Source organism: Pinus tabuliformis, chromosome J, assembly GCF_031772625.1.
Source record: "Pinus tabuliformis cultivar Carrire ecotype Pingquan chromosome J, CPIR1, whole genome shotgun sequence".
NCBI classification, from domain to species: domain Eukaryota; kingdom Viridiplantae; phylum Streptophyta; class Pinopsida; order Pinales; family Pinaceae; genus Pinus; species Pinus tabuliformis.
The window spans coordinates 317,507,008-317,532,740 of NC_142295.1; the positions used below are offsets into that span (position 1 = coordinate 317,507,008).

Consider the following 25,733-nt stretch of genomic DNA (forward strand, 5'->3'; position numbering starts at 1 on the left):
TTATCTCCTCGCGACTCTTCTAAGGTAATTCTATTTCTGACTTCAACTTCCTTATTTCTCAATTTGCTACTACTTTCGGTGTGGTTTGGGCCTTGTTATTCAATTTCTGGTTGTGGGGAGTGGGGGATACTTCACGCTGTTTTTCAGGGAGTTTGGGAGTTGGCTATTTTACCTAGGTTGAATGGTGTAGTTAGGTTGAGAGCTTACTAATCAACTTTGGTTCAGGACTCAATGGAAGTGGAATTGTCTGGTGGGAGGGATGATTTAGGTGGTCGTGATTCTCTAGTGTGAGGAAGGGGTTGGGGGGGAAACAACCAATCGTTCTCCAAACCCTCATATTATTTCAAAGGGAGTTTATTAGTATCACATTCAAGGAGACTGTGTCATTTTCTTCACTGGTGTTGTGGTGTTTTAGTGATGGTCGGGGTCACTATGTTTGGACAACATGGGTAGGTTTATTGTAATAACCCTTGGTTGATTTTTCATCTAAATAAAATAAGACCAAAGTTATGAGACACGCATTCCAAGTTGAATGGTGGGTAGGCATTTTAGTGGGCATCACTTGTGGTTTATTTATGGCTACGGAAATTGGCAAAGACAGAGGCAATAATTGGCATTTAATTATGAAAATAAAGGAAAATAGGAGAAAAGGAAGATGAAGATACACAAATTTGCATGCAAGGGAAATTAAAGGAAAAATGAAGAAAAATGAAACATCAATATAAAAAGGCATCAAAGAAATAGTTCACAACTTTTGGTCATTCACTGCTTTTTTCGGTGCAGTTTTGGCTCACTTCTTGATTCTCTCATTCTCTCATACTCTTGCACACTTAGAGTATTCTTGGAGCACTCTAGTATTCTCTTTGGACTTGGAAGAAGACAAAAAAGGAAGCAAAGGGAAAGCAAAAGGAAAGGAAGGGAGCATAAGAAGATAGTTATATCAACATCTATAACTGGATTTCTCTACGAGGAACAGATTGCATGTGCGATTTCCTTGTTGGTTTTTGGATGCATGGTATATGCATGTGATTCTCTAGTTATGTGTTGTCATTGACATGGAGATTTCCCTAGGTTGATAATGGTTTCCTTTTTATTATTGATGTTTTACCTGTTGATTACCTATTAATGCTCGTGGCCCAACTGTTCCCAACAAATTCCCAAATAAAAAACTACTTTGGGAGAAGTATAAAAAGGATTCAATGGGAAGGCCTAAAGGAGGAGTGAAGAGAGAGAAGAATCATTTTGCTGAGATTATCCCTGACCAGGTCTGAAGATCCTTGTGCTTCCAACACTTCCCCCATTACAAGAAACCCTTGTTTCCTTGAGTTATGATGTCTTTCCAGCAGTTGAGATATCCTTGAGTGAGTTATGGAAGGAGCTTGTTGAAGGCTTGAGATTGACGAATCTGGAGGACGGTTCTGCTTGGAGCCTGCGAAAGGAACACTCAGGTGAAATAATTGCTTTCTATAATTTAGTTATCTGTAAAAAAAGAAACACTTGTCTTGTAGAAATTTTGAATAATATGACACTTATTCACAGAGATTATTCTGATTATACACTATTGCAGAATACATGCATAATACATAACCTCCTCTATGTTGATCATCAATTTTGCGGAATTAAAAACAATGAAACATCAATCGCATGCGCACATTAACATAGTATATAACCTGGGGAAAGCATACAGCTGAAAACCCCACACTATCTGTATATTATATTGATTGAGAACATGTAAAAATACATAGTACAATACTCCTCACAAGTACTCAGTGCTATCTCCACCTGTTACACACAAAACTAGCTCAGATCTGAATCAATCACAAGTTCAAATCTATTCCACTGCTTGCCTGCCTCCACTGCGCAATCCTGCATGAGAATAGATGAGAATGGCTGAAGCAAACTCTTATTTCCTTGGCTGAACCACGCAATCCTCATTGGCATTACTCAATCCATTGATTGTGCAAAATCTCATGCACAACTATAGCAATCTCAACCTCTAACACCTATCTCCACTGAACTGTCCATGCACTGAGTTAACTGATGTATTCTTTAGTTTCTTTATGAGTTAATAATTAGTGAATTAATTAAAAATTAATTCACATCACTCATCACTAGTGTATTCTGCAGTTAGACTAAATACAACTAGTTTAACCAAGTCAAACTGAACACAACTCCATCAACTCCTCAATCAACTCCACCAAACTCAACCACATGAGTTCTAACTGAAGTCCATCATGCAATAGCTCAACTGACCCATAAGAAAAGCGTATTTCCTTCTGACAGCTGCATGTGCCACATCTGTAGCTCAAACTGAAGTGCTCCAAGAGGATAAGATAATGTTTATAGTCCAAATATTATTATGAGCTAATAATATTCGACTGTTCTATTTTTAGCCTGGCAGTCTAAAAATAGAAACCGCCCATATGTCTAAAAATAGAATTCCATCTATTTTTACCAACATGACCAATCATCCACAAATAGCATCCTGCAACTCATAGACCATGATCCATATGTCTAAAAATAGACTTTGCGCCAAAAATAGCCTGCGGGCCCACTTAGTGAAGGCAACTCCTTTCCACTAAGCTCCATCATCTTGTTGCATTCTCAACACTCTCTCTCAACAAGACATGGATTATCAGCAACCCCTATCCTGCCTCGGTGGTATTCGAATTTGCTCCTGGTGAGCGCCTTCGTCAAGATATCAGCATCCCGATCCTCCATTGGAATGTATCAAAGTTACATGATTCTCTGCTGCACACAATCTCTGATATGATGGTACCTGATGTCAATATGCTTGGATCTATCATGAAATAATGGATTTTCCGAGAGTTTAATGCAACTCTGGTTATCACAATAAATCACAGTAGGCTCCAAGCATGAACCAAACAACCCGACCAGGATCTTCCTCATCCATATAGCCTCGCATGCAGCCAAACTTGCTGCCATATACTCGGCCTCTGCTGAATTGAGTGCCACGGATATCTACTTCCTGCTGTACTAAGAAACTGTTGTCGACCCGATACTGAAGATCCCTCCAGATGTGCTCTTTCTGTCCATTGTGCTCCCTGCCCAATCTGCATCCGTGAAGCCACATAGCTTCACCTCATCCTCCTGTCTGTACCACAATCCATATCCCGATGTGCCTTTGAGATAACGCAATACATGCTTTCTTGCCTTCCAGAAGAGCTTGGTTGGCTTAACCATAGCCTGTGAAAGCTAGTTAACAGCATAGCATATATCAGGTCGTGTATTGACCAGATACATAAGCGACCCCACCAACAGTTGATAAACAGTGGCAGCCACTACTTCTGCTGAAGTAGCATCCTCCTTCCTCCATCCTCCAGGAAGAGGAGTATCAACAGGCTTGCAGCCATGCATGTTGAACTTCTCCAGTATCTCCCAAGCATACTTACCCTGAGAAACAAATAGTCCATCACTGCGATGCCAAGTTTCCAATCCCAGGAAATAATGAAGGAGGCCCAAGTCCTTCATCTCAAACTCCTTAGCAAGATCATCCTTGCATGAAAGTATCAACAGCTCATCACCTGTTTCAAATCATCTACATAAAGTACAATGATAAGCAACTTACCCTCCACCACAATCTGGTATAGGTTAGGATCCGCCTCACTCTTGAAGAATCCAAGTCCGGTGAAATAACTGTCTATCTATGTGTACCAAGCACGTGGTGCTTGTTTCAACCCATACAACGCTCTCTTGAGCCTGCACACATGCGACTCGCTGCTGAAGATCTCGAAACCTTCAGGCTGCTCTATGTACACCTCCTCCTCAATGACTCCGTTGAGGAATGCAGTCTTCACATCCATCTGATGAATGTGCCATCCCATCTGCGCTGAGAGAGCAAGAATTGTCCGTATGGAAGAATACCTTGCGACAGGTGCAAAGGTCTCCTCATAATTGATCCCCTCTATCTGTGAAAAGCCTCGGGCAACAAATCTTGCCTTGTACTTCTCCACACTCCCGTCAACTGCCTGCTTCACTTTGTAGATCCATCTCGAACCCACCACTAATTTCCCCTCCGGTCTTGGGACAATCTCCCATGCACTGTTTCTGACAATCGAATCATACTCTTCCACCATGGCATCTACCCATGCAGGATCCTCCACAGCTTCCTCGAAAGAGGATGGCTCAGTCACAACACATTTGCTCACAAGAGCCATGTATCCAGTGTACCGATCAGGTGACTGTCTCTGTCTACGTTGAGCTGTAGGTGGTCCTACAACCTTCTCAGCTTCTGTCATGCACTTTCGCCCTCTGATAGTTGGCGCTGCATGAGTGGTCTTCCACTCCATGAACTTCATCCTATGGCTGATCCACATCCTGAAGCTCATCCTTAGGAACTAATAGCTCCTCATCTGCATGCAAGTGTGGCTCCCTCTCAAGCGAACACTTCATGGCTTTCTCCTCCTGAAATTTTATATCCCGTTGCACAACAGTCTTACGACTGTCTGGAAAATACACACGATAGTTATGGGGTGTATCAGTGTACCCCACAAATATTCCAACCTCTGCGGTCGGCTCCAGCTTCTTCCTAGCATCCTTTGTCACATGCATGTAAATGTTAGAACCAAAAATCCTCAAATGAGAAATATCAGGCCTCTTACCAGAATAAGCCTCCTCGGTGTACTCATGCCAAGTATCATGTGAGGACAACAGTTCTGCACATATACTGCAGTATTGCATGCTTCCACCCACAAGTGAAGGGGTAGGCCCTGATCATGCAACATCGCCTGTGCAACACCCATGATCGTTCTGTTCTTCTGCTCAGCAACCCCGTTCTACTGGGGTTATGGGGAGCTATGAGCTCTCTATGAATCCCTTCTACGCTGCAGAAATCCTTGAACTCGCCAGAGATGAATTCACCACCATTGTCACTCCTAAGAGCCTTCACCTTCTTCCCCGATTCCTTCTCAACCAGTGCTTTGAAATCACAGAACTTTGAGTATGTCTCGCTCTTCTTCTGCATGAAGAAGATCCAGCACTTTCGAGAGAAATCATCAACAAAGATCACATAGTACCTGTGCTTTTCTGTTGAAGCTGTTGAGAAAGGTCCACACACGTCTGTGTGAATTCTCTCAAGGATCTTCGTGGCGCGACTATCCTTCTCGTGAAAGGTGACTTTCACAAATTTTCCCAAAGTACACCCCTTGCACTGATCTGATTGCGCAAGAGTGCCTTTAGGAAGCCCAGTAGTAATCTACTGCAGTATCTTCAAGGCTCCATGGTGAAGGTGGCCCAATCTCCTATGCCACAGCTCGCCATCATCCCGGCTCACCAATCCTTCTGCCTTGCATGCCATTGTTGCGCAGCCATCTACATGCAACTGATAAAGGTTCCTGACTCGTACCCCTATCTTCCGGTTTCTCCAGTTGTCTTACTGCGTAGGAAAGCCTTTCCCTCACTGAAAACAACATCATATCCCTTGTCTTCTAACATCACCACAGAGATAATATTCTTCTTCAATCCTGGAACATGCATCACTTCCTTCAATACGAAGGGTTTACCAGACTCCCTCTCGAAGGAAATGGTACCGATACCGGTCGCACTGTATCTACCATCATCGCCCATCTTGATGTGCACTCCAAGATCTTTTTCCTCCAGATCAAAAAACAAATCTCGATCTCCTGTCATGTGAAAAGACGCACCACTGTCCAAGAACCAAACCGATCCCATCACACTTGATACCAAGCATGTGATCAACGAAAAATAAAGCTCAAACTGTGAGGCTAAGGCCTCTCCTGCTGCAAATCCAGCAACTTGCTTATTTTTCTTCTTCTGCGGACAATTTGTGGCATAGTGTCTGTGCTGGTGACAGTGAAAGCACTTCACCTTGGACATGTCTTGCTTCTTGCCTTTCGCACCAGAATGAGAAGCTTTCTTGTTCTTCCCCTTCTTTGCTTTGGCAGCCAAAGCGCAATTTTCTTCATCAGGTGCCTTTGATGAAGATCCGTCCCTGGTATTCCGCCTGATCTCCACCTACACAAGATCTAACCAAAGTCTCTTCCGTCCTGGCAATTTCTCCCGACCATTGACAGAGTCCTGATAGGAATGCCAACTCTTTGGAAGACCAAGGAGAGCCAAGCTCACCAAGTCATCATCATCGACAGTCACCCCCACACTTCCCAGCTCATCCCTGCACTGAGTGAACTTCGTGAGATACTTGGGCATGCTGTCTCCCTTCTCGCACTTAATGTTTCTGAGTTTATCCTTGAGCGCCAACTTCCTCTGGTCGCTCTTGATATGGAATAAACCTGTCAATGCTTTCCACATCAAGTATGGAGAAGCCTTTCCATGTAGGCTTGACACAATGTGATCCTTCACGCCCTCCAACAGAATCCTTTAACACTTTGTTGTCTTCTTTTGCCAAGCCTCAACTTGAGCAGTATGAGTAGGCTTTGGGACCTCAGCCTCTATGAACTCCTTCAGCCCATTTTCATCTAACACCGCCTCCATCATGTCTTCCCATGCAATATAATTCGAGCTATCCTCAAGAGCATACTCCAATCGCAATCCGTTGAAAGACATTTCAACTTTGACACCAAGAAAACACTGCTGCAAATTCGAATTCCACCAGCTCAAAACTCAACCGCTTCTGATCTAAAATTCATGAGAACAAAGTATTTCTCGTACAGAGATTGACTGTATGGGATTTTACCGGATATCTCACCTTCCAAAGGAAGGATGAATCCAGAGGCTACCTGGCCCGATTACAGACTATGCCTGAAGAAATAAAATGTAAACACTTTCTGAATAATAGATCTGATGATCAACTCTGCTCTGATACCATGTAGAAATTTTGAATAATATGACACTTATTCACAAAGATTATCCTAATTATAGACTATTGCGGAATACATGCATAATACATAGCCTCCTCTACGTTGATCATCAATTTTGCAGAATTAAAAACAATGAAACATCAATCGCATGCGCACATTAACACAGTATGTAACCCAGGGAAAGCATACAACTGAAAACCCCACATTATCTGTATATTATATTGATTTAGAACATGTAACAATACATAGTACAATACTCCTCACACGTACTCAGTACTATCTCCACATGTTACACACAAAACTAGCTCAGATCTGAATCAATCACAGGTTCAAATCTCTTACACTGCTTGCCTGCCTCCACTGCGCAATCTTGCATGAGAATAGATGAGAATGGCTGAAGCAAACTCGTATTTCCTTGGCTGAACCACACAATCCTCATTGGCAATACTCAATCCATTGATTGTGCAAAATCTCATGCACAACTATAGTCACAACTGATAGCAATCTCAACCTCTAACACCTGTCTCCACTGAACTATCCATGCACTGCGTTAACTGATGTATTCTTTAGTTTCTTTATGAGTTAATAATTAGTGAATTAATTAAAAATTAATTCACATCACTCATCACTATTGTATTCTGCAGTTAGACTAAATACAACTAGTTTAACCAAGTCAAACTGAACACAACTCCATCAACTCCTCAATCTCCACCAAACTCAACCACATGAGTTCTAACTGAAGTCCATCATGCAATAGCTCAACTGACCCATAAGAAAAGCGTATTTCCTTCTGACAGCTGCATGTGCCACATCTGTAGCTCAAACTGAAGTGCTCCAAGAGGATAAGATAATGTTGATAGTCCAAATATTATTATGAGCTAATAATATTCGACTGTTCTATTTTTAGCCTGGCAGTCTAAAAATAGAAACCGCCCATATGTCTAAAAATAGAAGTCCATCTATTTTTACCAACATGACCAATCATCCACAAATAGCATCCTGCAACTCATAGACCATGATCCATATGTCTAAAAACAGACATAGTCTAAAAATAGACTTTGCGCCAAAAATAGCTTGCGGGCCCACTTAGTGAAGGCGAATCCTTTCCACTAAGCTCCATCATCTTGTTGCATTCTCAACATGTCTTGTTCCTAATATAAATCTTCTTCATGTTTATGATATCAATGTCATGATTTACATATGAATGGTTGTTTCAATTGTATAACTAACTACCTTTCAATATGATATGAAGTTGATTTCTTTATGATGCTTGGTCCATATACTGTTGTGCTTTCTTGAATTGATTGTTTTGCACGTTGAAGGATTGAAAGGAACTCCAAGAGGGTTTGGACCCTGGTTGGATCTACCCAAACGAAGGACCCCTAGGTGTACCTCTCTTCATGTAGTTTGTTTATATTAGCATCATGGCTGTGTGGAATGCTTGATTTTCTTTATAAATAACCCTCGATCTGCTAGGGTATTGACCCAAGACCCTAGGGGACTTTGTCGCTCAACAAAATTGGCGACTCCACTAGGGACAACAGTTTTTTTGTTCCTAGTTTGGGTTTATTCAAGCCAATCAGGGCTCAGTTGTTTATTTGCTTGTTGTGACTCTGTAGTCTGTAGGAACTTGAACTGTAAGTTTGATCAGTTTCTTCAGATCTTTTTGGTTTTTTCTTGTGATCTGTTATATACATTGTTTTTCCAGTTTACAGAAGCGTATATATGCAAGTTTCCTCAAGTGAACCCGCGTATATGCAGGTTTCCTTGGGTCGAATAGTGTATACACGCAGTTGTGCATCAACACAGTGGCGTATACCCTAAAATTTTCAAGATTTTTCAAATATTTTTGTTTCTGAAGATCTATTTGTTGGTTTGAGTCTTTCCTGAACAATTACTTTTCTGTGTCAGTGTTTATTTTTACAACAAGTTCATGAATTCAAACTCTCTCTTGTTGTGGAAAGTATTGGTCTCGTTTTGTTTTGTTGCAAGCATCGTCATTTTTGTTTAGGCACACACGATTTCTTTCTGGGAATCTTGGTTGTTTTGGTCTTCCAGGGAAAAAAGATCGGTCTCAATATTTGTGGCAAATCTTGTTTTGGTGATCTTTTTGTTTGCATGTCAAAATTGCATCTTTGTGGCCATTTACTTTTCTTTCTTTTTGAAAGTTTTTGTGTGATGTTTTTTAGAGTTGTCTTTCTTAATCTTTTGATTGCTGTCACCAAGCTTTTTTTGGGCTGCTTTTTGATTGTTAAGAGCATCTTGAAACACATTTTTTGTTGAGTTTTCACCCGTTTTGTGTTGTCAACTTGCAAAGTGTTTTGTTGCATATTATTCGATCATAAATTTGCAGTCTTAGTTGGAGCTATAACAGCAAGACAATTGTTTTATTTTTTTATGTTTATATAGCAACACATAAGTCTTGTTTATATATGTTGTTTGATATCTATTATAATGATGTTCTTGTCAAATTCCCATTTACAATTCTATTTTTGAGTGATAATATCATTTTGATGATGCTTTATCTTATATTTTCTATTGGATCTAGTTTTTCTTGATGTTTAACTCATATGTTAGCTATATACTAGATTACAATGAAGGTGCTAGTGTGATATATAAGCTTTTGGCTATCATAGAAAATGAGAAAATAATCACCACTTTCAACTTTCAATAGGATTTCTTCTTTGATGAATGGGTTACTTTGTAAACTTTTCTTTGAATGTAATTGAGACCCCCCTGGCTACATTCCAGAGTGGATGTTCCTTGTAGATAGACCTTTATTGTTTGGGAGTGATCCAATTCCATAATAACCAAACTTTGATTCGTTTGAAGAAAAAATCATGCAAAGAAATACATTGTCCCAACCATTTCCATTGTTTGTAGAATTTTATATACAACTTCCCTTTTTATAGAGAATCTCATTGCTACAACATGAGCATTAACTTCAAATGTGTAGATTAACTCAATTGATTTTTTATTCTATTCTTCATTACCCCTTCCAATCTAATGTGAGGATTAAAACTGTAATTATCTTGCACTTGTTGTTGATTTGAATATGGATTATGCAAACTGACATTTATTTATTCTTTAAATAAATGATATACAACTTAACAGCATCTTGGTGGCTATATCACCTTTCATGCATCCACAGGTATCTTCAAACTTAGAGGAGAATTCGATTGATTTCAAACTTCGAGGATAAGTAAAAAGAGCTTGGTTGAGGGTTAAGGAAGAGGATGAATCATCATAGGGTGGAAATTTATCAACAACTACCCTTTCCTGTCATAATGATGAAAGGTTTCTTTTCTATTTACAGGGTTCTAATACTGTACCTGGTGGAGCTATTAATCAAGAAATTCACCAATACAGTAAAATATTCAAGGATCATGTGGGCCAATCCTTGACCCTATCATCCTCCTAGAGAGAAAATCTTGTAGGTTGAGATGTTATATCTGTCCCACATGGTTTATCAAGAGTCTCAGGCTCTAGTTGTGCTCTCTCTCTTCTTTCAATTCAATTCGGCGGCTCAAGGTCGTCAAGACCAACTTCATTCGATATGAACACATGGTCAGGCCTCACAATGGATCAACTTATGCTAGAGGATCAACCTCTTATGGCTCAAGCACAATTGATGCAAGCAGTAAAACACAACTTTGGTCTTTTTCTAGCAGAAAAGTTACTAACAATGTATCCATGGTCCTCTACTAATCTTGCAACATGTGGGTTCCCTGTAACTATGGTGAATTCTAGGGATAAACAACACCAAGGTCAACCACTTGTTTTCAATGCAGGAGAAATGGGAAATTTTGGAGGAAATATATTAGGCATGCTGCAAGGGAGCAGTGTCAGAGGTCCTCAGACTACAAGCTCACAAGATATTCATGGCACCATAGATCTATTGTGCAGGTTCTCGGAAACACAAACTAATGATTCTCATGATCAACTTGACATGGTGCATCAGGGAAGTAAACAATTTACTTATGTGCAGTTGTTGAGGTCTTTTGAATCATCTATTTATGACACTCATAAACTGTTGTAGCTATGATCTATTTGTTCTTACGACGCATTTTCCTTGCCCTCAGACTTGAAGATAGCTATTAAAAATTCATTATGACAATTAGTTGTGCTCTCTAGAGGCAAAAAATTTCTTTCAATTACTATTCCTTATTTTCTTGTCATCATGTTGGACCTATTTGTTATCTTTATCTGGAGTACAATATAATATTCAAATGGATATTGCTAATTTAGGTCAATATGGGTATATCTTATATGGATTTTGCATTAGTTTAATGATCACATTAGATAGGATGAACTCAAGAAATGGGTTTGTAACTTGTCCCTATATTCTTGTTCTTGAAATTTTGAGCATTTACTGTGTTTGTTGATTATGATGTTTATTTAAGTCAATATGGGTATTATTTTGTGCATGTTGCATCAATATAATGCTCACATTAGATACGTTGAACTAGGAAATGGGTTTAGAACTTGTCCATCTATTCTTGTTCTTGAAATTTTAAGCACTTACTGAAAATTATGTTTTCTAGAGAGACAAAAGACACTAAGTAATTGACAGTACGTTGGATTTGTGTAGGGTCTTCTTCATTTTGTACACAATTTCCAACCAACCAATATCCAAATATCTTATTATTTCAATATTTGAGTAGCTATTGTAGTGGTTCATGTTTATCAATTTGGAGATTTATCCCTCAAAATTAAGGAAATGTTCGAAATTCATTGCTCAAGTAACATATTCTCAGTATCCACCATAGTGATTGTGAACTCATGTGGATTTCATTTCATTGAATGATGAAATGTTGATGTCGCTTAATTCTTTTTGTATATTTCATATATTTTGACTTGTTATGTCTATTTCATATTAGTATATTTTGACTTGTTAACTTTTATTACTAGGTTTCACCATGCATACTTGTAATAAATGCCTAGCTGGAATTGTCTAGGGCAAGTTGGAATCATTTATGGTTTATGGTTCCAACTTTCCTGGTGATAGTTTTCACCATTTCTGAGCAAGAAAGAATTCTCCGAGAATTTTCATGGTGCTTATTGTTATAGTTGATTAAACCTAATATTTATTTATTTAAATGGATTCATTTAATCTTGTAGAAAATTGTTCTCCTGAAATCTAGCCATGTAGAAAGTCAAAAATCTTATTTATTTAAAACTTGATTGAATTTTCTATAATCTTATTAGTTTTTTGCTTTAAAAGAGGATTATTTCTCAACAAAATTAATTTACACCTATTTGAATCCTTGTATAGCATTTCATAAAAAGATCCACGATTGATGCCTCAATTTTTTTAGTATATATCGTATATTTTCATCTCCTCTTAATTTACACCTATTTGAATCCTTGTATAGCATTTCATCAAAATATCCATGATTGATGTCTCTTAATTCTTTTAGTATATATCATATATTTTCATCTCTTGTTAAGTTAATCATCAAACCATGTTGTATGGGTAAGTGTGAAGTTTTTTTTAGATAAGGGAGTGGAACCAGGCTCTGAAAGTCAATCTTCTTAACCCACATTCAAATGCTCAACATCCAAAACATTTTGATTTTGAGAGTTTGGCCTTAAGTTGTTTTCAGAGTGATGTCCTATACTAATCGCTAAAATATTGATTAATTAAAGAAAAAATAGTGAACACCATGAAAATTCTTAATAATACCTATTCTAATGTTGACTAGAATATCATTGAGCAGGTTGGAACCATCATCGATTTACGTCGTTACATTTCGAGAATTTAAAGCTATTAACATCAACATGCTGGCTTTTTTTGAGACATATATGAGAAGTTGATGAATGCTTATGTTTAAAATTTTCTTTGCAAGAATGAGAATTCTTTGTTGATATTTCAAACGATGAAACAATACACATCATCAGCAGGAGAGTTTGTTATGACCACGTCTATGAACACTTCAATACAAATTCAACAATTAATTTTAATGCTTAGATTAGTCCAAAAGTTGAAAGAATGTTTGTATGGAAGTTATAAATATAAGAATTTATTCAATTGATTACATCCATGGGATTCATGTAAAATTGCTCAATTTAGTACTTAGAAGTTTGGAAAATTTGCACCTAAAGTTAGTCAACAGACTATTCTAAGGGTTGCTTTCCTAATTGTTCTCAACATGTCAAGCTGTGGGTGACGAATCACAAGCCACACATTTGTATCTTCTTACACTAGTAGTTGCAATGGTGGGTTCTTCCTGCATAGCAATTCCATGGGCCAAGTTCCACTCAAATGGGGTAAATTGTGACTCTAGTAAAAGTTTCGATGGATTTGAGACAATTTTCATAGGTGGGTGGGTTTCCCCATGGATTAAGTTACTCGGTTATTACATAAATTGACATTATGACAAAAGGATAACAATATGTCAATACATTTTTTACCATTATAAATATGTACTTTAGAAACTGATAGCTTACGGGATAGATTTATTATTGTTTTAAAATTTATAGTCCTTGTAAGAATTAAACCATTCAAGCTATTGAAAATACTAAAATTTCCAAGTATTTGTTTTGTCAAATGTCTGCTATCAATGTGGTGTTTTTTGTGGACAATAATTTTTCTTAAAAATTACCAAATGTAATAGTCAAGTTTGGGATATAAAGACACCAATCCAATGTAAGGCCTTTTAAAAACTGAGTATAAGACCCAAATTTAGATCTTACAAACAAACCCAGACATTGTCTTTTATAGGCACAATGAATTGATGAATGACGTATAATGCTCAAAATAATAAAAATAATAACTACATAATTTTGCTAAACTAACCAAATAAAGAATTTGAAGTTACACTCTAAAACTCATATATTTCAAAATCCAATTTAGTTTCTTCCGCAGTGACATCCCAGTGGTTTGTTCTTGTTGAAAAATTACTCAATATATAAGATGTTGCAAAATCTTCTATTAGGCTTCTTATGCCACAACTTCATTAATACTAACATTTCTTTTCTATAGTTTCATCTAAGCCTCCATGACTTCTTCTACTTCATTTTCAATTTGGACCTAGGCCCCTACAACTCCTGGATTATTGTGGGATCCCCATGAACATGAAGTTGGCAGAATGCTCTACAAAATTTCACCCTAATGGTGAACAACTTAAAATAACTTGTAACGTGGACCCCATGGGGTTTATGGTTATCTTTAGCTTTCTTATAAATGAGACAAAATGGAATTCCTGTCATTTTCTTAGAGCTCATTTAACTGAGGCAACTTTCCAGCTTTAAACCCCAACAAGCATAGAATGGGCATATTGTTAGGGATTTGTGGGTTTGCTTCTTAACTTATCCTACATTGTCTCTCTCTTTTCAAGGTATGCGATGGATAGTTTTTTAAAATTGTTCTTTGTTGATTTAAATTGTTCAGGTAATTCCATTCTCAATATGATATCAGAAGCAAATAAAATCAATTTTGGAAAACAGAAAGCCTAATGTGGATTCTTGGATCTTAAATTTGTTGCAAAAAAATGAGATTGGACAAGGTGATACTGAATCTGGATCTGGTATTGAATTTTTCGAAACCAAACCTAATGATTCTTAATGCATAAGTTTTTCTTCATCTTGGCTGGAAGAGTTTTTCTTCATCTAGGCTGGTCTTCCATATGTTATTCACTTATGACATTACCTTTGGCACAAGGCACAATGAGACTTTTAGTGCTGATACAAAAAATTGTTCTGAACTGTGTTCGGATGAAGACGGGGGCCTGCGTGGGACTCCTGATGAAGTCGCATCTCTAAGTAAATTACTGAATCTAATCTTGAGGCGAAAAGCAGCATCACTCGCCACTGAATTTCCTTCTTATTCTGCAGCTTTTACTTCAGAAAGCCACGGAATCTGTGGATTTCACCAGTCTGCACAGGTATTTTGACAAACAGTTTGCAGACACGACCTCCATTGAACAGTTGCCAACTTGCCAAACTCTCTAGCTCTCTAACTTTTTGCACTGCCATCTGCGTGATACAAAGAACCCATGTACCTTCTGGTTTCTGTCTTAAATGTGAAATATTAGCTGTCTGTTGTTCATAAAGTTCATAAGGGTAAATGCAAACTCCATACAACTTATTAATGACAAAACACCGGTCATACAACGAGTGAAAATACTGGGAGCCTGGCTACATCGATCAACTCCATGGGTATTTCAGAAGGACTCACAACAGGACTAGTTTAGGTTACAACAAAAGTTACAAAACCCATGAGTATCGAGGCGCTCCACAGTTTTTAACCAAAAACCCACAGATTGCTTCAGATCCAGTAATGCATGTGGGTACTTTGAGTTTTACAGTGAAATTTGGGGTTCTTGTAACAGTGCATGTGAGCATGTGAGGGTTCTGTAGTGGCAGAGATATTATTTTATTCGCGCCTCTGTACCGTTGGGCAGAATGCACAATTTGTAGCAGGTTTTTTTTTCCTCTTAATTTTGTAAAAGAAATGGGAGAATATTTTTTAAGAATGGTTCTGAGAATATTTCTTCAGAATGGTTCTTTTCAAGTCTGTTATAGGCAGAAATTCAATGTATAGATTTTTTTTTAACAGGTCAATTTTTTTTTTTATAGTGTTTAACTTTTTTTTATTAAAAAATAAAAGTTTTAAATTGGAAAAATGAAATGCTTCTTATTATGTTTATAGGCAAAGTTTATTTAAAAATAAGGTTTTAGGAATTTCAATTCTTTAAATATAAAAATGTATAGATGGTGTAGACCTAGTCTTAGAATATTTTTTTTTTTATACATGATGTAATGCTGAAATCAAAAATTTTCAAATCAATTTTCTATTTCAAAATTTATACAGTATTGCATTACAAATTCTCAATATTATATAAATTAAATGACTAATAAATTAAATAACACAATACTATTAAAATATATTACTATACTACTTACCTTCATTTTGTGTCTTGGCTACTGATGTTTGTTGTAGTGATCGTTGAGTACATGGATGGTGCTCATTACTGCAACAATAAAAATATTAAAATATGTGCAAACTTTGTAGGGTAAATATTTGTGTAAACTTCTTATATGTGTAACAGTAGGCAGATGCTAGAGCAATCGATAAGAGTTATGACAGAAGAAACTGCCTAGGTTTGAACAGAATGGTTACAGCCAAATTAGGTTTGAACAGAATGGTTACAGCCAAATTGTAGGATTTCAGTGGCTCGCAGCGATGGATAAAGTTGTCTGAGTGAAAATGGAAGTTTTAACAACTGAATCGTCAGAGCTAAATTGTAGGATCTGAATTGACGGTGAAATTGAAGGATTTGAGTGGTCAGCAGAGATCGATAAAAACGTTGGAGTGAAATCGAAGTTGTGACACCTGAATTGTCACATCTAAATTGTAAGGTTTGACTCGTTAGCAGTTGTACGATTTGACTGGTCAGCAGCCATGGATAAAGTTGTTGGAATGAAAATAAAATACCAACATGGAAGGATAGAAACAACTTTTTTTTTTTTTAATGTTAATGTGCTCTAATCATAGTTATTAGTTTTCCTGCATATTTTTTATTATGTAATTTATTTTAATTATTTATTAAAATTAAAATTGAGTTAATTTGATTTTGCAGTAGAATATAATTTTTATTTTTTTATATCGGTAGGAAATAGAGTATATTGTAATAAGTTTGGTTAAAAATGTTTTGATTTTTAATTATTTTTTTAATTTTTAAAAATTATTTGTAAAATTTATTAGTTTTTTTTAATAAAATTAAATATTACATTTGTTTTTTTAATTGAAAATTAATTAAAATTTTAGTTGTCTTTAGTGTTATTTTTTGGAAGCTTTTTTGGTGGGTATTTTCGGTTTAATTTCTTTAAAATAATTTATTGAAATCACAAGTTTGATGGTAACCTTTGTACAACTGAAGTGCCATATTTATAGTAAAAAAACTAGTTTAAATAACACAAATCAAGATTTCACCTCAAATGATTCCAGCACGGGAAAGTCCAAAAAGTCACACTAAAGACAACTCCATTAAAATTTGTTTAAAAAAATAAAAATAAAAATAAAAACCTCTAATTGCGAAATGTCCTCATAAATTAATTAAATATATGGATTATTCCATAATTAATATTTTCTTTCGATTCATTGTCACACTTATTTTTAACAATAATTATTTATTAACCTATAATCATTCATTGTTTACTTTCTATTAATTGTTGTATTCTTTCTAATAAAAATGTTTTCTAATAACAATCTAATCTTCATAAATTAATTATCCAAAAAAATTATATATATGGATTTTTCCATAATTAATGTTTTCTTTAAACAACAGAAAAATCACATTCTTTCTTAAAATCGTTTTACCTGATTCTGGTGAAAAAGTCTATTTCGTAAGTGAGACTACCCATATATATATATATATATATATATATAAACCATGGGTTCTCAAACGTGACAAAACATTACAACATCTCTTATATACTAGGTTGTAGAGCACACACTTATTACCCTCAGATAGGATGCAAATCTCTTTTATAGTGAAAATAGATTTCATCTTTCTGGGTGCTTAGTAGATCCAAAGTTAAGATGAATCTAGGCTAGTTTAATTTTACCCCTTTAAATAAGCAATATTCCACATGAATGCCATAGGTCAATAACATGGGTCATTTTTATTTATTTTTTTCATAAGTTTATTTTTATTTTGTTATTTTTATTTAATTTATTTTTTATTTTTATTTTTATGTAATTTGACCGAGTCAAAATGTTTAGAGAACAAGACATTACAACAACTCTTTCATAGAGCGCTGCCAATGCAATTATTATTAATTATCATATTAAACAAAAATTCTAAAAATCTTAAATTGTAAAAACCTATTAAAAAAATATAATATAAAATTGTTTATATATTTTGTCATAATGGTCAATATGTTAATAATTAATAAATTGTAACAAATTTCAAGATTTTGTAGTTAAATTTATTATTATTATTTTTATCATTTAACTTAATAAAACTTAATATAAGGAAAATGTGCAATTTATATAGATTTAACATATAACATTTATATATATACACTTCATATTTAATTTATATATAAATAAAAAATAGAAACAATACTTAGTAACTTAACTCTTCTTCTCATTACATAATAATATCTTATAACATCTATAGGCATATAACTCACTCTTGACAATATATTTTTCTCATTAACTCATAAATATGTCATTTTCTTTATCACATACACACTCTCCAAAACAACACACTGAAAGAATACATTTTTAAATCATAAATATGCCATTTTCTTTATCATATGCATGATATAACCTCTTAATCAACAAATTCTAAGTTATTAATGATGAGAGTTTCTTTACATTGAAAAAGTTCTACTCTCAAAAATAACACAAATTCTAAGTTATTAATGATGAGAGTTTGTTTAGATTGAAAAATTCTTTATCACATGCACACTCTCGAAAACAACACATGGAAAGAATACATTTCCCCATTAAATCACAAATATGTCATTTTCTTTATACATGCACACGCTAAAAAAACACATGGAAAGAATACATTTCCCCATTAAATCACAAATATGTCATTTTCTTTATACATGCACACGCTAAAAAACAACACATGAAAAGAATACATTTCCCTATTAAATCACAAATATGTCATTTTCTTTATCATAGGCATTGTATAACCTCTTGATCAACAAATTCTACATTATTAATGATGAGAATTTGTTTAAATTGAAAAAATTTAAAATAAGTTGACATTTCAAAAAAATTAATTTCTCAAATTTAGAATTAAAATAAATTTATAATAATACATAACACATTTTCCCAGTATAAAAATAAATTTTTAAAATATGATTATTTTTTTTATTATATTTAATTGGAGAAAGCTTATGGATATCACAGTTAGAATTTCAAATTCAAAATTGACTATTTTATTAAATAATGTTAAGAATTAAAAAAAATCCCCAATGGGGGTGGATGAACACATGTCAACGGGAGCCTACCACCCCAGCGACACTTGAGGGCATTAGATCAGGGGGTGGTATGGCCTGCTGCCCTACCCTACCGCATCCCGTCCCATCCCCTCCATACACGATATGTGCGAATATTAATCGGACAGATGGCATGGAGAGTTCCAAATTGTTCTTTGATAACCTCTCTGCTAAGAGCCATGTTCATTTACCTTTCAAATTGATTTCTCCAGATGTAGGTGGATCCACAAAGTTGCAAGGTGGTTTTTCCTTGTGGAGTTCTATGGATGATTGGCTAAAGCAGTGCGTGGAGAATTGGGAAGTCGACTTATTGCAAGTCAGACTTTATGGGACAATGACATGTTAGACTAGATGACATTTTTTTTTTGGGGAAAGAGTTAATCAGTTATATATTGATTATTTAATGTCCTCAGAGTAGTATGCGACTTAACGTGATAACATGGGAGTGGGCAAATTCGGCATTAAATAATATTTGTCCGCTCTCGTGTTATCGGGGTAAGTGGCGTACTGCTCTGAAGGCATTAAATACCCAATATATAGCTGATTAATATATAGCTGATTAACTCCAGCTATTTTTTTGGGCTCATGGAGAAGGTGATAATTTTCCTAGACTTAACGTTCGTTTATGTGAGTAACATTGGCTTAAAAGGATAAGTATGGCTTTGGTAACCTATGGTGGAATTTTAGGGTACAAAATGTTAGGTATGATTTTTAATATAACCTCCCTACAGATAAATAACTCATATTTATACTAATCAATTTAATTAAAACTGCCCCACAATTGCGTTGCGTCGGACTCCATGATGAAGTCGCATCTCTTAGTAAATTGTTGAATCTAATCTTGAGGCGAAAAGTAGTCGCCACTCGCCGCTGAATTCCCTTCTTATTCCAGCTTTTACTTCAGAAAAGCCACGGAATCTGTGGATTCACCAGTCTGCGCAGGTATTTTGACGAACGGTTTACAGACACGACCTCCATTGAACAGTTGCCAACTTGCCAAACTTTCTAGCTCTCTAACTTTTTGCACTGCCATCTGCGTGATACAAAGAACCCATGTACCTTCTGGTTTCTGTCTTAAATGTGAAATATTAGCTGTCTGTTGTTCATAAAGTTCACAATGCGAAATGCAAGCTCCATACAATTTATTAATGACAAAACACCGGTCATACAACGAGCGAAAATACTGGCAGCCTGGCTACATCGATCAATTCCATGGGTATTACAGAAGCACTCACAACAGGACTAATTCTGGTCACAATAAAACCCACGAGTATCGAGGCGCTCCACAGTTTTTAACCAAAAAACCGCGGATTGCTTCAGATCCAGTAATGCATGTGGGTACTTTGAGTTTTACAGTGAGGTTTGGGGTTCTTGTAACAGCACATGTGAGGGTTCTGTAGTGGCAGAGATATTATTTTATGCGCGCCTCTGTACCGTTTGGCAGAATGCACAATTTATAGCAGTGGAGAATACGTTTTTTTAAAGAAAGGTTATTTAAAAGTGTCATGTGCAGAAATGTATTAGTTTTTTAATAATATTAAATTTTTGTGTATTTAAAAATACATTTTAAATAATTAAAATTTAGGATTTTATCAAAATATTAAAAATAAAATAAAATAAATAAATAGAAAAGGTTGAATTTTTTCTTATTATTTTGTTAATGAAATGCTTTTTAATAAAAAAATTCCAATTGGGAAATTGGAATTCTTTTTTTTTTTTAAGTATGAAAAAAACTTGATATCTATATATATATAATATCAGAAGGAATTTTACATGTATCATCTTTCAAAAAAAGATAACTATGAACAGCTCACAAGATATCAGATCCTCAATGTGTCTGTGGAGAAATGAGAGCCAGAAACACATTTGAGCAGAATAAACTACATATAAGCATGACACTGTTCTAAATTGATGTGACTGAGAGAAACATATACAGTGGCAGACACTGTAAAGAATATACAACAGACATCATTTGTTGTTGTATTGTTGGAACAACCATCATATAAATTAGTATTAGTCCTCTCTCCGGAGAAAGCACTTATATGACCTGTAGCATTAAGCCAGTGCAGAGAATAAAAAGTTCATATACAAAAAATACATTTGGTCAGCATAGTTATGAAGCACTATTTTTGGCCTGTAATGACACCATCTAGCTAGGAGTTGAATAAAGATCCTCTTAGAGGACACTGTTTTTGCCCAGTGGCCAGGCATATATCTTCAAAAAAAGGCAAAAAAAACATTTCTGTTGTCCAAAAAAAACTTTGGGTCTTGCATAGAAAAGGTTAAGACAGATTGGGGGAGCCCTCCATGTTGAGTATGGTTTGCTCCCATGTAATCTCTAAGTGTCAGTCATCATTGTTTCCTTGTAATCCTTTTTTTGACAATCTGTTTGCATCTTTGTTATAACATCTTTCAATGTGTTGTATTGTGAGTCTATTCTGTTAATGAAATGCTTCTTATTTCTGGGCAAAATCTATTTGAAAATAGAGTTTTAGGAATTTCAATTCTTTAAATATAAAAATGTATAAATAGTGTAGACTTAGCAATATGAGAATATTATTCCTTTTATACACAATGTAATGATGAAATCAGATATCTTCTGATCAAAATTTATACAGTGAGTTTACCATCTACAATTTATGGGTACATTACAAATTCTCAATATTATATAAATTAAATGACTAATAAATTAAATAACACATAGCTATTAATATATATATATATATATATATATAACCGTGATACTTACATTCATTTTGTTTCTTGGCTCTAATATTTGTTGTAGCGATCGTTGAGTACATGGATGGTATTCATTACTGCAACAACAAAAATATTAAAATATGTGCAAACTTTGTAGGGTAAATATTTGTGTAAACTTCTTATATGTGTAACAGTAGTATGCAGATCGATAAAAGCTATGACGGAAGAAACGGCATATGTTTGAGGCTACAGCGAAATTGTAGGATTTCAGTGGCTCGCAGCGATGGATAAAGTTGTTGGAGTGGGAATGGAAGTTGTAACAACTGCATCGTCCCAGCTAAATTGTAGGATTTGAATTGACAGTGAAATTGAAGAATTTGAGTGGTCAGCAGCGACCGATAAATTGGGTGGAGCGAAATCGAAGTTGTGACACCTTAGCAGTTGGACGATTTGACTGGTCAGCAGCCATCGATAAAGTTGTTGGAATGAGAATAAAATATCAACATTGAAGGATAGAAACCTTTTTTATGTTAATTTGTTTTAACCATAGTTATTAATTTTAAAATTTAATTATTTTGATTTTGAAGTAGAATATAACCTTTTATTTTAATTAAATGGTGAATTGTAATTGGGTTGGTATTTAATATATGCATAGGATTTAGGTTTAGATGTTAATAAAAATATATGATTATTTTTTAGTAATTAGTATTTAGGTTGATATTTTTATATTTGTAGAATGTAAAGTATATTGAAATAAGTTTGGATAAAAATGTTTTGATTTTTAATTAATTGGTAAATTTTTAAAATTTATTTATAAAATTGATTAATTTTTTAATAAAATTAAATATTAAATTTATTTTTTTAGAAATTGAAAATTAATTTTTATAAAACTATGTTATTATGTACCAATAAATTATTAATAATTTGATTCTTTCTCCATCAAAGTTGTGTTTCTTAAATCATGCACTTAACATAATTGATCACATTCACTCCATAAGGATTTTCAACTTTTTCCAAAAGAAGACAAGTTAATTGACCAAATAAAAAGAAAAATGAAACAAAGAGTACAACATAATATTAATATAGTCATATAAATTAAATGACTAGTAAACACCAATAAAAATTAATTTATCTCAAGTATAATTCATGATACATCTCACATTACCAAAAGAAAAAATCATAAAAATTAAATTAAATTATTTTAAATCAGTTAACCATCTTAACTCAAATCTACCAAATGTCAAGTGAGATCAAATGTCTTTAGGTGGTGAAAAGAGATTTGATCCCTCTAATCCCTTGATAAATCTAGAGTTAAGGTAGATTTATGATGGTTATCTATCTATCTATATATATATATATATATATATATAGACAAAAGGAACTTTTGTACAACATTTTTCGGGTTAATTTTAACAAAAATTCGGCAAAGATTTTTAAGAACTTGAGTTTAAGTTGTTTAATTTGTAGAATTCTAGTTCCCATCTGGTTTTTCATGGTGTTGAATCCATTTATGCATTCAAAAATGCATTTTAAACAGCGAAAATCAAATTCTTTCTTCAAATCGTTTTACTAGATTATGGTGAAAAGGTATATTTTGTAAGTGAGACTACCTATATATATATATATATATATCGATCGAAACCATGGGTTCTCAAATTCTTTCTTGAAATATTTTTACCAGATTATGGTGAAAAAGTCTATTTTGTAAGTAGACTACCCACATATATATATATCGAAACCATGGGTTCTCAAATGTGACAAGGCATTACAACATTTTTTATATACTAGGTTGTAGAGCACACAATTATTACCCTTAGAGAGGATGCAAATATCTTTTATAGTGAAAAGAGATTTGATTCTTCTAGGTGTTTGGTAGATCCAGAGTTAAGATCAATTTAGGCTAGTTTAATTTTACCCCTTTAAATAAGCAATATTCCACATAAATGCCATAGGTCAATAGCATGGGTCATTTTTATTTTTATTTTCATAGGTTATTTTTATTTTGTTATTTTTAGTTTATTTTGACTGAGTTAAAATGTTTATATTACATTAATTTTTTTAATTTAATTTTAATTTAATTTAATTTTTTATGTAATTTGACGAGTCAAAATTTTTAGAGGACATGACATTACAACAACTCTTTCATAAAGAGCTCTTAGCCAAATTATTATTAATTATAAGAAGAATTAATATTAAACATGTATCAAGAAAAACATAGTAAAAGAACATTAATATTTAAATTAAAATTCTAAAAATCTTAAATTGTACAAACCCTATTAAAAATATATAATATAAAATTGTTTATATATTTTTTCATAAATATATTGATGGTTAATATGTTCATAATTAATAAATTGTAACTAAATTTAAGAATTTATAGTTAAAAATATTTTTATCATCTAATTTAATAAAATTTAATATAAATGAAATATGTAATTTATAGGAATTTAAATATAACATTTATATATATAAACTTTACATTTAATTTAATTTATATAAATAAAAAAATAAAAACAATACTTGGTAACCTAACCCCTCTTCTCATTACATAATAGTATCCCATATTTGGAATGATAATAACACCTATATGCATATAACTCACGCTGGTTGGGAAACAACAAATTACACAATATATTTTTCTCATTAAGTCACAAATATGCCATTTTCTTTATCATATGCATGGTATAACTTCTTAATCAACAAATTCTAAGTTATTAATGATAAGAATTTGTTTAGATTGAAAAAATTCTTTATTACATGTAGACTCTCGAAAACAACACATTGAAAGAATACATTTTCTCCATTAAATCACAAATATGCCATTTTTTTTATCATATGCATGGTATAACCTCTTAATCAACAAATTCTAAGTTATTAATAATGAGAGTTTGTTTAGATTGAAAAAATTCTTTAACACATTGAAAGAATACATTTTCCCATTAAATCACAAATATGTCATTTTCTTTATCATAAGCATGATATAACTTCTTAATCAACAAATTCTAAGTTATTAATGATGAGAATTTGTTTAGATTGAAAAAATTATTTATCACATACACACTCTCGAAAACAACATATTGAAAAAATACATTTTCCCATTAAATCACATATATGCTATTTTCTTTATCATATGCATTGTATGACCTCTTGATCAACAAATTCTACGTTATTAATGACAAGAGCTCATCTTTTAAATTGAAAGCATGCATTTTCCCCTTAAATCACATATATGCCATTTTCTTTATCATATGCATTGTATGACCTCTTGATCAACAAATTCTACGTTATTAATGACGACAGCTCATCGTTTAGATTGAAAAAATTTAAAAACAAGTTGATATTTCAAAAAATTCAATCTCTCTATGTATTATAAATTTATTGGTACAATAAATTTACAATAATACATAACACATTTTCCTAGGTATAAAAAAATATTTTAAAATATGATAAAAATCTCTTAGAGTTAATTGGAGAAAGCTCATGTACATCACAGTTGTAATTTCAAATCTAAATAATGTGTAAAAATTAACTATTTTACTAAATAATGTTAATAACTAAAAGGAATCTCTGATGAGGTGGATGAACACATGTCAACCGGGAGCCTACCACCCCATCGACACAGAGGGCATTACATCAGGTGGTGGTGTGGCCTGCGACACACCATCCCACTGAACCATGCACTATATGTCTGAATTTTAATCAGACAGATGGCATGCGGAGTTCCAAATTGTTCTTCGATAACCTCTCTGCTAAGAGACATGCTCATTTACCTTTCAAATTGATTTCTCCAGATGCATGTGGATCCACAGAGTTGCGAGGCGGTTTTTCCTTGTGAAGCTATGTGGATGATCGGCTAAAGCAGTGGGTGGAGAATTGGGAAGTCGTCTTATTTTAGTTTTGGCAAGTCAGAGTTTATGCGACAGTGACATGTTACACTAGATGGCATTCCATAATTTTTTGGGCTCATGGGGAGGTGATCATTTTCCTGGAGTTAGACGTTTATGTCAGGAACATTGGTTGAAAGGATAGGCATGGCTTTCACGCAACCCCTGCAAAAGGATGGTGGAACTCCAGGGCACGGGAAGTTGGGTATGGTCTTCAAAAAATCCTAACCACATTATCTCCTCGCGACTCTTCTAAGGTAATTCTGTTTCTGACATCAACTTCCTTATTTCTCAATTTGCTACTACTTTTGGTGTGGTTTGGGCCTTGTTATTCAATTTCTGGTGGTGGGGAGTGGGGGATACTTCACGCTGTTTTTCAGGGAGTTTG

At 34.2% G+C, this 25,733-nt stretch overlaps 2 protein-coding genes across 2 annotated transcripts in view; both read left to right on the forward strand.

Moving 5' to 3' along the window:
• LOC149227008 (putative UPF0481 protein At3g02645) overlaps window positions 1-25,733 on the forward strand; it is a 110,888-nt gene continuing 85,155 nt past the window's right edge. The window contains exon 1 of the mRNA XM_089377670.1: window positions 1-24. The gene's annotated coding sequence lies outside the window, so the exon portion shown is untranslated. The remainder of the gene's footprint in view (window positions 25-25,733) is intronic.
• On the forward strand, window positions 9,901-10,836 carry LOC149227009 (uncharacterized). Its single transcript, XM_089375402.1, has one exon. It carries the CDS (start codon window positions 10,354-10,356, stop codon window positions 10,834-10,836), a length of 483 nt encoding a protein of 160 aa, XP_089231528.1. The 5' UTR covers window positions 9,901-10,353.

What these genes read in the sequence shown, in the direction of transcription:
- LOC149227009 (XM_089375402.1), top strand. Translation starts at nt 10,354, where the DNA reads ATGAACACATGGTCAGGCCTCACAATGGATCAACTTATGCTAGAGGAT.